Consider the following 15283-nt stretch of genomic DNA (forward strand, 5'->3'; position numbering starts at 1 on the left):
AATAAACCAGCCACAGGGTTTTCTACATATGTATGTGTAAGCATATTTTTTAAACATTCATTTTGTTTGATTTGCTTTAAAGTGACAGGGCCTTGTTCTTAGGATTTAACAATCATTAAACAATTTTATAATTGTTTATAAAATTAAATAATTTAATAATTGTTAAATAAAAATCAGGACTTGCCCCTTATAGTCACAAGAGGGAGCCGTGGACCACACCCGTCTGTATGCCTCTCTTCCCATCTTGCAAGAACCCCTTCCTGTCCCCCAATTCCCACCCTCCAACCTCTACCCCAGGGCAGGAGAGAGGAAACAGGGAATGGAGGCCTACCATCCCTTATCTGCAATTCTGAAATCCAAGAAAAACATAGAAACCAAATCTTTCTTCAGGTGGCACCCAACGCTTAATCTGAATAGAGGTGAAGTTTTTTTTTTATAGCTTTTGCCCCATTTAGTGTGGAGATTCAAACATCGCACAGCAGAAATGTCAATGCATTTGATCCTGTCAGGCAGCCCCGGGCCCCACGGGGGATATTACATAATCTGTGGTATACACACCATAATACCTTTCGAAACTGGGAAAATTTCTCAATTTGGAATCACATCTGGCTCTTTCGGGTTTGGTAAGGGATTGCAGACCTTTACTCATGTCTATAGCTGCCACTTTCTGCCCCTAAGAATCCTTCCTCCTCCCATTCCTTGCTGGAGGGTGGAAATCCCCTAGGTGTGCCCGAAAGTTCCTAGTCATTGCCTGGAGGGCACAGAGACCAAAGATCCAACAGCAATGAAGGAAAGGGTCCTTCAGCAGCCAAGGGGGGGACCTTCCTGCTGCTGAAAGGAGTCCTCTGATATCCTCTCCCTGACTAGGCTAATGACGGCACGAAAGACCCTCATTCCGTCATAGGCAACCCCAGGCCCACATCCTGGTGACGTCCAGTCCAGGCAGCAGCAACGCTGGGCCTCAGAGCCCCAGGGGAGCTGGGGGTACAGGACAGCCAGCCCTGCACCGTCATCCTCTGGCTCTGACCTCAGCAGGTAATTTGAGAACATTTCTGCTGCCCCGTCTGTGACCACTTCCACCTCCGCTCTATGTTTTCGCCTTCTTTCAAGGATGGAGGGGTTTCGGGGTGGATGGGAGTGGGGAGAGAAGCCACTGAGAGAAAGCCCAGTCTGTATGGTTAAAGGAGTGATGCTGGAAGATACACAAGATGAGAGATTAGAAGAGCCAGGCTCCCAACTGTCAGGGGAGAGTGTATCTGTGTGTGCCTGCCTGCATGGATGAAAGAGACAGATATGAGACAGATAAAGTGACGAAACCCATGGGGTGGAGAAAGGCAGAAGGAGAGACAGAGACAAAGAGTTAAAAAAAAAAAATGCTACCAAACCTGGCCGGAGAGTATTTCAGCAAATGTTTTTGGAATAGATCCAATGAATTGCCACTTTTAATAAAAGACTTCTAGAACAGGAAGTCCCCAAAGCAGAAGGCTGGTATATGTGGCTGTTAAAATTTGCATCCATCATCTCAGAACAATGTTAATTAACCAACCAATGATTGTCCTGAGGTCCATATCCAGGGCTTAGAAAGTTAAATGAGGAACCTTATGTCAGCATTTATATTTAATTAAAACCCAAAAATTATCTGAAGAGAGTGGGAAAGCCCTTGACCCGTATGATGTCCAGAGAGTTGACCTTACCTTTCAAAGGGAGCCTGAACTTGGTCCCAGGTAGAGCCTGGGAGCCGCCTGTGGAGTGGCAGCTTGGGGCAGAGCTACGTCAATTGCCTGCTTGCCAAGCCTGACCCCAAAGGACAAGAAACAAGCAGAGGAGATGTCTCCCATCCAGAAACCTGCGTTGGGCAAACAACACTGAAGATCATTTCAAGTATGGCGGAGGGAGGGGGTATCAGCAAAAGGGAATGAGTCCTTCTGGGGAGGGCACAACACCAGTCCTGGTTGTAAAAGAGACTGGAAGATGAGCAGGCTGTCACCCCGTGATGCTGGAATGTAGGTAAGCTTCTTTGGCCTGGCAGGAGGCTGGGCAATGTCATATACTTAACTACTTGCTGAGTGAACAACTGGGTCATCTTCCTCAATAGGGGCCCCAGGTGTGGCCTCAGTGATCTGTGGCTGAAGCTGTCACACACTGGCTTGGTTCAGGTGAGTCAACAGGACCCCAGGCTCTACTGGAAGTTGGGGTAGAGAGCTCCTGGCTGAACCAGTGAAAGCATTATGTTTGCAAGTCACCTTCAATCATAAACCAAGAGGCTTCTCTCTACTTGTTATCTGTGTGACCTTGGGCAAGATTCTTCACCTCTCAGTGCCTCAGTTTCCTGGCTATAAAATGGGCACAGGTTATAAGTACCTTCTAGGAGTGCGTGAAAGCTTGATAAAGTGATGCATGGAAAATACTTGGGAAGAGCACCTGGTGCATAGTTGTATGGTTCAGTCCTCCAGCTGGCCTGACCTACCTTATAATCTCCCTGCACTTTCTGGGAACTTCCTTAGGACAATGCAACAGGTAAGGGTCCCTGGGATGGGGAATACTCAAATGGATGGGGTTCAAATGGAAGGCAGATAATGGGCACCATCCAACTGACGTGTTTCTTGCATCAGTCACTCCTGGTGCTGCCTCTGCACTGGACAAGAAGCCAGACTGATGGCAAATTGAGTCCTAACCATGGCCTCTCCCTCAGCTTCCCCAGTGCCTGCCCAGCAGGACCCAGCCCTGAGGGGCCCACTCCAGGCAGTGGGATGTAGAGTCTGCTTGTGATTCCTGGGGCTTTCCATCGTCATTTGGAAGCTTCTGGCAGTCTTTCAGGCAAGGCTGTGATCAATGACGCTTGTCTTCTTTCCAAGACTCTCATTAAAGGCACCCACCCAGGGCCCAGTGGACTGTGGCTTAGGGGACAACCAGCCAGCAGTAACCAGCAACTTCTTCATGATCGCAAAGGCAAAAAGTAGGGTGCAAAGGGAAGCTGTGCTTTTCTGTTTTTGAGGCTTCCTAACATGGTGGGGCCAGAACTGCAGGCCCAGAGAAGAACCGTGAAAAACTACTTTTTAGGTTTGTCCAAATGACTCTTCCATATGCTCTGCTCAGGACTCCGAGTGGATGCTTTCCAGTGACAGTGGAGGAGGTGGGCTCTGCATCCTGCTGCAGACCCTGCCCACAGGCCTCCTGGTGGGATGGACAGCACACGCCCCAGGCCGGCTGACCCCACTGAAGGGGCAGTGCCGTGGCAACTCAGGCTGTGATCCTCAGCGGCTGACCACCCGGGGCAGAACGATTCCCGCACCAATAGGCTTCCCCATCTGCAGTACTTATTCCAGGCTTGGGGCTTCTTCTACCCCGGGCACCTCCCCTCATCACGCAAACCCACCCAGACTTCCTTCCCCTTCCCTCAGGACTGCACCAAGCTCAGAATTCTTGATGAATATGAAAGACTGGAATAAGCAGGATGTCTAATATCTACTTTCTTTTCTAGGTCATTGATTTTTGCTCTCACCTGTATTATTTCTATTTTTTTGGCTTACTTTTGATTTGTGATTTCTTTTTAAGATTTTATTTTTATTTTTGTTATTTTTTAAACTGTCTTCGAGTATGAGTGGGGGGAGAGGGGCAGAGGGAGAGAGAGAGAATCTCAAGCAGCTTCCATGCTTAGCACAGAGCCTGATGCAAGGCTCAATCCCACGACTCCAGGATCATGACCTGAGCTGAAATCAAGAGTCAGATGCTCAAATGACTTAGCCACCCAGGCGACCCAAGATTTTATTTCTAAGTAATTTCTACACCCAATGTGGGGCTTGAACTCACAACTGCAAGATCCAGACTCACACGCTCTGCTGACTGAGCCAGCCAGGTGCCCCTCTTCTTTGCTAATACATGTATTGAGGTCTATAAAATTTCCTCTGAGCATTCCGTTAGCTGCAGCCCACAAGTCTGATACGCCACATTTTCATATCTTCTTGTTTTTAAGATCTGTGTTCCACTCTTCTGATAAATTAAAATATTCAGACCAAGTCCTCCATTCCAACTTAAACTATGAACTTCATCTCACTTTATGGCCAGAACTACTTGGCTGCAGATTCTCTGTAAACAGATTCGGAAGAATGAGGCTCCAGGGATTTTAAGGGCTCCTAAGCGCAAGAGGCAAAGGTCAAAAGGAACAGTCTGATGACTCTTTCCTTTTGTTTTTGATACACAATTTCACCTGAATAAAAAGCTCAAACAAGACTTAAAATAAAACTAATAACCCATCCAAACAAGGTCTCCCAATGCCTTAAATAAGCCTTAAAAAAAAAACCCTTTTAAAAAATGACACGAAATCTGCCGACATTGTACTTAAAAAGGAGCCTAGGAATGGAAACCATCTGCATGTTGCTGATCGAGATTTATTAAATTTATGTCATTGTGATCACTTTTACAGCTGTTTAGACATATTTTCAATCACATTTCCATTCACAGAATTCACAGAATTCATTAACAAACTAGTATTTTACACCCAAGGGTCTTCAGTAGCACAGCAAGATAGAAACGAGGCCCACGAGGTGATTTTGTGTGATTATTTAGATGCAGATGTCTAGAACATTATTGCTTTATTAGTCCTATTTTAAAAAACAATTAATTATTCCCAGGAAACCCTCCCTGCCAGGTGCTGTTCATACTGTGACTGTGCTAGGCTCCCCCGTGAGGGTGCAGACACGTGGGGGCCCACGGAACCACCCACCGCATCCCCCACTGCTCTGGCGGCTAGGAGGGCAGGCAGCAGCAGGCCTACACCCCTCCTCGCCTGCTCATACTTTTTATAGCTGGCCGTTTCCCTCCCTGATCTCGCAGCGGACAGACTGCATTCACATAGGGGTCTCTATTGTAAAACTTAACCTAGACATAGACAAGAGGGGCTCAGCGAATGGAGACTAATGCTCCTGACTAAACAGCCACTGACCATGCAGGGGAGGACGTCGAAGCAACAGAAAAACCTCGAGTCTCAGTCTGTGAGGGATGTTTTTAAAGAAAATGGCCTCGGTGATTATGGCCCAAGGCAGCCTTGAAGACTTCTGGGTAGATTTCATGGCTGGGTTTTAATTTTGTTCCGTGTGAGTTTCTACACTGTGAAAAATATCTTGGAGATCTCCTCGTGGCCCCTAAAGCTCTGTGGATCTGTCGAGACGGGGGATGGGGGACTGGCTTCCTCAGGGACGCTGGCTCTCTGACCGTGTTTGGGGCAGGATCCCTGAGAAGTGGTGGCCGTGTCAGAATTTGGAGATGGGGGCAGATGCTCAGTGCCAAGTGCAGGCTGCAGTTGTAGGGCCTCAGTCCAGCTTCTTGTTGTTGTCTGTGTTGTGCACAGAAGCTAAGAAGTCGACAATGAGCTTGGCTGTCTTCCGGGGCCTCTCCATCACCACTGAGTGCCCGCAGTTTTCCAGAAGTTCCACCTGGCAGTTGGCGATCGACTTGGCCAACATGTCCGCCCCAGACACGTCAAGCACCTGCAGGCAGGACAAGAGAGGAAACCAGACAGAAAAGACTCAGACACCCGAGAGCGTGGCTGGGGGGACCGAATGCCAGCTGAAGCCTGGCAGGGGTGATTTCTGGGACCAAGTCACTTCGGTGTCGGGGCTTGTGGTTCCTCTGACAGACGTGGCTGCGTGCCCCGTGTTTTCTGCTGCAATATGGTGCTAGGAACTGTGTCACTGCCAGCATTACTAAAGTGGAAACACACAGCCCTTGCCCTGGTCTGATAGGGAAGCCAGACTGGTCAGCAGGTGAGGGCTCTGATGGGGGAGCACCCCAGGAGCTGCGAGTGACTGGATGGAGGAGGATTCATGGACGATGAGGGGGTGGAGGGCACATCATGGCAAGAGCAGGAGACAGCAGTTGGCTTGGTGCTGAGAGGCAGCACGCAGGGAGTGGGGAGCACATGGTGGAGAGATGGGGTGGGGAAGAGGGGCCTGTTTCCCCAGCCATGCTGGCGGCTCAGGCCTCCATCTGACAGCAGTGGGGAGCTGGGAGACTGTGTTAGGGATGGACGTGATCAGTCCAGCTGTGGGAGGGACACACAAACAAGATGCAAGAGGTGAATGCTAATTATCCCAAACTGGAGGTGGGGGAATAGTATCTCTTTGAACGTCCCAGAGCTGTGTGACTGAAGGTCTTGAAATGTGTGAATAACAGGGAACACTCTTCTGATATGAAAGCCACCACTCTCCAGGGCTGACCCTTTCTGGCCAAGGCATTTAATTTCATTGTGCCCTAGGTTACCTGGCTATTTACACCAATTCAGTGTTTCTTCCCCAACACGCTCTGTAGTGTCAGATTTACATTTGATCCCTGTCATGGCTTTCACCTTCAACTCATCCCATGCAAGAGGACCCCTCTCCTCATCCTCAACACAAAAGCAAGGTCCCCAACAAATTCAAGTGCCATCAGGTTTTCTTTCCCCTTAAAAAAATTTTTTAATGTTTATTTATTCTTGAGAGACAGAGACAGAACATGAGCTAGGGAGGAGCAGAGAGGGAGACACAGAATCTAAAGCCGGCTTCAGTCTCCGAGCTGTCAGCACAGAGCCTGATGTGGGGCTTGAACCCACAGACCGCGAGATGACCTGAGTCAAAATCAGATGCTCAGTCGACTGAGCCACCCAGGCGCCCCAAGTGCTGTCTGTTTTTGAGCTTCATTCTCATCAACCCAGACCATTAAAATCAAGATTTTCCACCCAGGAAGCAGAGCAAGCAACATGCCTCAGCCAAGGCACAGAGCACGGCAAAGTACCCCTGGGGCCACAAATAGCAGCTAATGGGGACCTTAGTGAGGGGGGTACCCGCAGAGGAATCAGACACCTCTGCCTTCCCCTCACTCACAGGTAAAGCTGCCGTGGCAACTGTCTGACCAGAAATAAAGTCCAGATTCTGTGGAAAAATACCCAGAAGAAATGCAGGTGGGCCCAACCAGTCAAAGTATGAAAAAACAGAAACTCCCAACTGAATATCCTGCAGAGAGGTAAAAAAACCACAGCTCAGAAATATGCACATGAGCCCCTAGCTTTGACCCTGTTATGCTGGTCAAATTCAGAATTCTCCACAGTCACTCAGAGGTACATGCAATAAAAGCTGTAGGGACGCTCATGCACATCTACAGGAACCACACCAGCCGTTTCTTGGGCAAGACATTCTTACAGATGGTCACACAATCTTCCTCCATACCATTTCAGGCCAAGGTCAAGGCCAAGATTAGGGTGAGGGAAGTGAGGCACTAGCCTTTGGCACAAAACTTAAGCAGGCTCCAAAAATCTCAGTCATCAAGATGAAGGTTATTATTTTTTTTTAAGTAGGCTCAACACCCTAATGGGGGGTTTGAACTCAAGATCCTGAGATCTAGACCTGAGCTGAGATCAAGAGTTGGATGCTTACCTCAGGTGCCCCAAGATAAAGATTATATTAATGCAGTATTTAAAGCAAATAGACATTAATGCAAAAAGATCCATCGTGAATAAAATACAAAAATTACAAAGACAGGATCTAACCTTGCACTTACATGACATACCTCAGCTTAGTCTGAGCCCTGCCATGCATTACAATGTAAGTAGACTATAAGCTGCTGGAGGGCAGGGATCCCATCTGTCTTGGTGTCTGCTATATTCCCAGGGTCTAATACGGTGTCAGGCACACACAAGATGCTCAATATAAATCTGTTAGCTGACTTAAAGGTAAAGGCAGTCAGTTGGCGGGTTTGTCCCTTTGCTAGTTTATTTACTTTTTTTTAAATAAGGTATCTTTTTTTTTTTTATTTCTAGGAGAGAGAGAGAGAGAGAGCGAGACAGAGCGAGCAGGCGAGGGTCAGAGAGATAGGGAGACACCGACTCTGAAATAGGCTCCAGGCTCTGAGCTGGCAGTCAGCACAGAGCCCGACGCGGGGCTCGAACCCACGAACCGCGAGATCATGACCTAAGCAAAAATCGGACGCTTAACCGACTAAGCCACCCAGGCGCCCCAAGGTATCTTTTTTTTTTAAAGCTTATTTATTTATTTTGAGAGAGAGAGAGGGGACAGTGCTAGTGGGGGGAGTGGGTGCAGAGAATCCCAAGCAGGCTCTGTGCTGTCAACTCGAACCCACGAAATTGTGAGATCATGCATGACCTGAGTCGAAATCCAGAGTCAGATGCTTAACCAACTGAGCCACCCAGGTGCCCCTATTTACTTTCTTGCTTGCTTACTCACTCACTGTGTACTCTGGGTCTCCTGCATACCAGGCACTGTGCTGGCAGGGTGAAGGGGCATAAACAGTAATAGACCTTGTATATCTCCACAAAGCCCTCCCACTCTGTTGGACTGAACACAGAGGAGAAATATTTGAACTGCTATGCAGAACTCCTCTCAGGAAGGGTTGCCAGGTTCAGTTGTACAGGCTGTATACTGGCCAAATCCAGAGGGCATGATTCACATAGACAACAATGTGTATAGCTCCCTGCAGTGCACAGTACAGCAGCTGCATCACCTATAGGGGTCCAAAGAACAGGGAGACTGCATTCAGCCTGGCAGGGGCTGGTCGGTGACATCAAATGTTGATGATAGAGCAGGAAAAGAGCCAGATGCTTGGGAAGCAAAAGGCCATGAAATAAAGGGCCCCTGAAACCTTTGCTATTTGGGTTCTGCCCTGGGGATGGTCCATAGAACACACAGAAGATCTGATTGTATTTATAGCAGGCCCATGGAACGTTACGCTCTTTTTTTCAGAACAAAATGGACCTCAGAGCTCTGGAAGAAACTCTGGACCATAGGCAGAGGCCAAATGTCAGAGGGAAAGGGCATGAGTAATAAATAACTTATTTTTGTGTAACTGGAGAAAGATCACCCTCATATGTATTCACTTAAGCCTCACAGTCACCCTAGTAGTAGAAGAGAAACACAGGATTTGGAGCGGCTGAGTGGCTTGCTCAAGGTCACGGGCCCGATAAAAGGCAAAGGCAGGGCTGGAACCTAGACTTAGAGTCCAAGCCCAGCAACCTGGCTTCTGCATTGTCTCCGCAGGGCAGGGCAGGGCCATGGGTCCTTACCTCTCCTTGTTGGTCCCTGAGAGCCCCAAATCACCTTTGGGATTTCTAGAATGAAGAAAGGCCTTCATTGTTCTAACTTGATTTCTGACTGAATAACCCCCTGATGGCCTACTCTGTCCTGCTTCTCCACTCAGGTGCACACAGAGCTTCTTTCAGTCCTCTGGCTGCTGCAGAAGAGATCACATGAGCCCTCCCTGCTCTCCGCGCCCACATCCCTGCACTGAACATCCTTGGCACTGCCTGGCCGACACGGATGCTATCACCAGTCCCTCCCCGCATGCGCTGGGACACAGTCCTGGCTTCTCCTTCCAGGAGACCACCCTGACGTTAGAAAGACTCCATCTCTCATTGCCTCTTCTTCTTACTTTACATTTTAGAAGAATTTTGAGTTAAGGTACAATTTCTAAAGAACAGTTGCAAACAAAAAGGAGCCTCTGAGGTAGAAATCAGTATGGAGGGTCTCTTATGGCTTGTATCCCCCCTAAAATTCATATCTTGAACTTCCAATACTTCAAAAGGTGACTTTATTTGAAAATAGGGTTGTTCCAAATGTAATTAGTTAAGATGAGGTCATACGGGTGCAGGGTAGACCCCTCACAAAAATTTAAACACAGAGACACACAGGTATAGGGAGAATGCTATGTGAGGATGAAGGCAGACAGCAGGGTGACCTATCTATTAGCCAAGGGACACAAAGATTGCCAGCAAACCACCAGAGCTGGGCAAGAGGCATGGTACAGACTCTCCCTGACAGCTCCCAGGAGAAACCAATTGCTGACAACTTGAACTTGGACTCCTAGCTTCTAGAACCTTAAGAGATAATCAATTTCTATTGTTTAGGCCACCCAGTACTTTGTTATGACTATCCCAGCAAACTAATACAGAGCCATCTAATAAAAACTATTAAAACTTTATTATTAAAAAAATATTTTTTTCAAAGTAAGCTCTATACCCAACATGGGGCTTAAACTCACAACCCTGACTTCAAGAGTTGCATGTTCTACCGACTGAGCCAGCCAGGCACCCCTAACACCTATTAAAGTTTTAAAATGCACTTGCCTTTTAACCCAGTGAGTCCACATCAAAGAATTCACCCTTTGCGTATGCTCTTACACTCCACAAACACACACCTATGCTGGTGTCACTGAGGCATTGTTAATAGCAAAAAACTGGAAATTACCTAAATGACCATCAGTAGGGCACTAATTATATACACTGTGGCAGAGCCATATAATGAAGTACTATGCAGCTGTTATAAGAATCATGTTGGGGCACCTGGGTGGCTCAGTGGATGAAGTGTCTGACTCTTGGTTTCGACTCAGGTCATGATCTCACAGTTTACAAGATGAAGCCCTGTGTTGGTTTCCGAGCTGACAGCGCGGAGCCTGCTTGGGATTCTTTCTCTCCTTCTCTCTCTCTGCCCCTACCCCACTCACACTCTCTCAAAATACATAAATAAACTTAAAAAAAAAGAAAAGGGGTGTGTGGGTGGCTCGGTTGGTTGCGCATCTGACTTCAGCTCAGGTCATGATCTCACAGCTCGTGGGTTCAAACCCCACAGTGGGTTCTGCCCTGACAGCATGGAGCCTGCTTCAGATCCTCTCCCTCTCTCTCTCTCTCTCTCTCTCTCCCTCTCCCTCTCTTTCTCTGTCTCTCTCAAAAACAAACAAATGTTTAAAAAGAAAAGAATAATGTAAACTTTGTTTGGAGCATGAACCATTCACAGATGGTCAATCTAGGGGGCAATGTTTAATGAGGAACAGGATATTTCCAAGTGTCTCCTGCAGACTGCTTACCAGTTGCAAGGGGAGAAATAGTAACTCTACAATGAAGAAATGAGACAACACCCTAACCAGGCAATCAACATTAACATCACGAGGATGGGCAGGAGGACACGGTGTGTCTGAGATGTGAAATCTTGCCATGCATGAGCTATTCGGGCAGGGGCACATAACCTGAGTTTAACCATGAGGAAACAGCAGACAAAGTCAAATTAAGGAACATTTCATAAAATAACTGACCTGTACACTCGACAACAAATACCTCGATGTCATGAATGACAAAGGCAGAGTAGGGTATCAGTCCATAGTAAGGGAGACTACAGAGGCATGACATGTAACATGTGATCCTGGATTAGATCCTGGTTCAGGGAGGCAGGAGGAGGAGGAGAAAGAGGAATCCATGTAGTATCTTATTGAAACAACTGACGAATTTGGAATATGGATGGTATATTAGACAAAGGCATCACATCTAAATTCCTGAATGTGGGAAGCCCGGGTGGCTCAGTTGGTTAAGTGTCCAATTTTGGCTCTGACCTCACAAATTATGGGTTCAAGCCCTGCGATTAGCTTTACACTGATAGCACTGAGCCTGCTTCAGATTCTATCTCCCTCTCTCTCTGCCCCTCCCCTGTCTGCTCTTTCTCTTTCTCTTTTTTTTTCTCTCTCTCTCTCAAAAATAAATAAACTTTTTAAAAAATTAAGAAAAAAAGCAGGGTTTAACCACTGGTCATATCATTTTTGTGTATGTATAGAAAAATTTACCTAAATACATGAATAAACGTCAGGAAAATTTAAAAATATATATATAAAAAATAGAATGAGTAAATCTGTGTGGGCTGCTATAAAATGATTTCCAAGATATATAAATTCCTACATATATGAAATAATGTGCAAAACAGTGCATCGAGCATGTGTGAACAACCTACAGGTAAAACTTATCTATGTATGTGCATGTATGCGTAGCACAGCAACAAGCAAACAATGACCTGTTTTTGGAAACAAAGGTTCACTGGACTCTGCCATGCCATTTGTCTGCATATTATCTATGGCTGCTTTTGCAGAGCTCACTAGTTGTAAGCCCAAGATAGTAGGGGTTGCAAAGTCAAAAATATTTGCTACTGTCAATCCCCTCCTAAGAAAATTTAAGAAATATATGTAAGACAGTAAGAACTGCTCAAGGAAATAGGAATTGGAATCTGGGATGGAAAAGAGATCAAATTCTCATTAGAAACCTTTTTGTACTTTTTTTTTTTAATGTTTATTTTTGAGAGAGAGAAAGAAAGAGAGCAAGTGGGGCTGGGGTGGAGAGAGTGAGGGGGACAGAAGATCTGAAGTGGGCTCTGTACTGACAGCAGAGAGCCCAATGAGGGGCTCGAACTCCCGAACCATAAGATATGACCTGAACCAAAGTTGGACACTTACCAGACTGAGCGACCCAGGTGCCTCTACCTTTTTGTACTCTTTAAACTTTTTTTTGTACTATAAGACTACATGGCTTTGATAAAAGTAATTTGTAAAAATGATTTTAAATTGCCTTTCACTTCAAAAGATCAATGTTGTCTCTCTCAACTTAAGAGAATGCTGTTCCCTCTACATCAGCACCTGACCTAGGTATGTTCCCACCTCCTCCTGGTAACAGAAATCAGCCGATGAGGCTCACGTTATAAATGACCTCTTGCTTTTCCTCAAAGGCCAGTGTAACTGGCACAGGTGGCCCCAGGGACACGCTACATACCTGGTCTTGTTTCCCCCAAATGATCTGCGTTGGGACCTTGATCTTGTCCATGTTCTGATGGAGGGAGTATCTTGACTTCTCACTGACAATTTCCAAAAACACTTTGAAGAAAAGGAAAACAAAGTGAGCACATGCTGGGTACCCAGCGTAGAGTTCAGGGACAGGCATTGAGTCCAGGCCACCGCTTTCTGTCCTCAGAGGCCCCAGAACACTATCAAAGTCTCAGATACATAAACTATAAAGGCCAGCCACCCATAAAGCTTCATTTGTCATGAGTGCAAAGCTTAAACAGGGCTACTTACGTTTTCGGTAGAAGTTGTTATGAGGAATTCGGACATCAACGAGGCCTTGCAGGATCTATAGAGAAGTGACCCCCAGTTAGAAGGCAGGAGACGATTTGTTTCCTTGGGCCCCCCATGGCTCTGGGACAGTGAAGGAAATAAAGTCTAGCAATTTATGGCATTGTCCAGGTTTTAGGGCCTAGTCCTCCAAATTCCAACGATGTAGTATGCATTGTAATTGGGACTCAGGGTCATATGATGCTTTTTCCTTTATAATTAGGGAGGAACGTGGGTAGTACTGCGAAGCCAAAGCCTGTAAAAACACCTGAGATGGGGTCACAGCCACTTCACCTTTAGATATTCTCTGCTAAGCCTAAAACATAATCTGGCTGGAGAGAATATCAAGTAATTGTTTAATAACATGCAAATGCAGAACAAGGTCTATTTAAAAAACTATTGGGGTTGATAAGCCTCTTGAAAAATAAAGAGATAAACTACTGAGAAAATTCTGGGAAGGGCTCCATAGTCTTTTGCTTATTATTGTTATCTTTGCCTTCCTTGCAGAGGGCTGGTGAAGGCTGCAGCAAATATGGGCATGTCAGATCTCCTGGACCTGGGACCCTAGGCCAGAGACATGCCATGGGCGGAAGGAACACAGCCCCCCTCTTCCTCGTGTGTCGGGATTTGGAAGTAGAGTACAGCATTCACATTAGCACTAGCACTCATCTACCTGGGAATGGTTCAAACCCCTTAAATGCACTCTACAGAGTCCGGTGAACTGACTGAAGTGGGAACATGCAGCCAGAACTGCTCTAAACCAACTGACTGGAGCATGACTAGAACCTGACCGTTCTGGAAGTGGAAGCCTAGAGGTGAGACCCAGGCAAGTTGTCCAACACACTGGTTCAGCATCAGCCATTTTCTTTGCTCTATTGTTTATCCTGCCCTCACATATCTATCCGTCTTACACCCTCCACCTCTGCTCTGCCCACCACCCATCCTGCCACCCACTCACCCATCTCGCATCTCTGACTCATACCTGCATATATCTATCCATGCATCTACCTATCCTACATCTACCCATCCGTCCATCCTCCATCCCTGCTTCGTGCAGATATCCATCCATCCACCCTACATCTTCTGTGAGGTAATGCTAAATATCACTTGCTTTCTTCAGTTGCATTCTCTCAAAAGCATTGTGATTCTCTGAGCCTACTTGTCCAGGAATAGTGTCATCACACGGATTACTAATGCAATGAGTGCCTGTATGTATATTCTTCTGTTTTGCATTTTTCTGAGTTTTACTTTCTGATATGCTAAATATCAATAGTTAGAACCTCCATAAACAAAAGCTCTTTGGGGGTTCTTAATAATTCTTAAGAGTATAAAGCAGTCCTAAAATTTAAAAAAAAAAGAAAAGGAAAGGAGAGAAAAGAAAAAGAAGAGACCAAAAAGAAAAATCTCTGCTTCAGCCCTTGCCTGCCTCCCTCTCCCTCTGGGCCCCACTCACCTCTGCCTCCTTCTGGTGTCTTAAATTTACCCATGTTTTCCCCACCCCTGCCTATGCTGTTTCCTTAAAGAGGCTTATCAAAGTCTCCCCTGCCTCCCTGCTTTCAGTCACTATACCGGCTTCATTTCTTCCATAGAACTTACCACCATTTGTATTTGTTTACTTGTTAGTTGTCTGTCCCCACCCTGCCACCCCACCCCCGGTGGCCAGTATGTGCGCAGGTACCTTCTCGGCCTTATTTGTTCACCACCGTGCCCAAACACAGTGCCTGACCTATCACAGGCACAGTACAGACACCTGCTGAATGACTAAAGTGACGAGTACCAGATGGAAGAGCCGCGTGAGGGAAGCCGGCACCGGCTGCCCAGGCCTCTGGCAGAGGGCAGGCGTGCTGCTGCGGAGATCACGCTACCTGCTGGGGCACCTTGAAGCGGACGTAGGAGCAGAGCTGGAGCATTTCACTCATCTCTTCTGGGGTGGACGGGATCAAGGGGATCTTCTCTACGGCGGCCGAGTCCTGCAGTTCTTTGAGCCGCTGTATAAACTGATTATCAGTTGAGTAACGCAGGCCTGTGGGATTCAAACCAAATCAGCTTGGCAATGTATCTTCCTTCTTACCAACTCCCATTTTAGATAGGAAACTTCCAACATCATCCCAGAGCTAATATATTTCAGGTGTTTTTTTCTACCAGATTTCTTTTCCATCCATACTGCCATCCTTGCTCAAGGTCAAAACCATACTCTGAGAAACAGAAAAAAAAATCCTTCTGGATATTTTAGGGACTGGTTACTCAAACTGTGGTCCATGGACCAGCAACACTGGAAGCCCATAAGAAATGCAGAATCTCAGCCCCTCACCTAAGACTCTTGAATCAGAATGTGCACTTGAACAAGATGCCAGGGAGGCGTACGTATGATAGAGTTTAA

General features: G+C 46.6%; 1 protein-coding gene across 1 annotated transcript in view; it reads right to left on the reverse strand.

Annotated features, from left to right (window-relative positions):
* Positions 1-4325: 4325 nt before the first annotated feature.
* ABHD6 (abhydrolase domain containing 6, acylglycerol lipase) overlaps positions 4326-15283 on the reverse strand; it is a 37538-nt gene continuing 26580 nt past the window's right edge. The window contains exons 6-9 of the mRNA XM_077776685.1: positions 14769-14926; positions 12868-12922; positions 12566-12666; positions 4326-5486 (exon numbers count right to left, since the gene is read on the reverse strand). Coding sequence (XP_077632811.1) covers positions 5310-5486; positions 12566-12666; positions 12868-12922; positions 14769-14926 — 491 coding nt within the window. The 3' untranslated portion in view covers positions 4326-5309. The remainder of the gene's footprint in view (positions 5487-12565; positions 12667-12867; positions 12923-14768; positions 14927-15283) is intronic.

Source organism: Crocuta crocuta, unplaced genomic scaffold, assembly GCF_008692635.1.
Source record: "Crocuta crocuta isolate KB4526 unplaced genomic scaffold, BGI_CrCroc_1.0 scaffold87, whole genome shotgun sequence".
Classification (NCBI taxonomy): domain Eukaryota; kingdom Metazoa; phylum Chordata; class Mammalia; order Carnivora; family Hyaenidae; genus Crocuta; species Crocuta crocuta.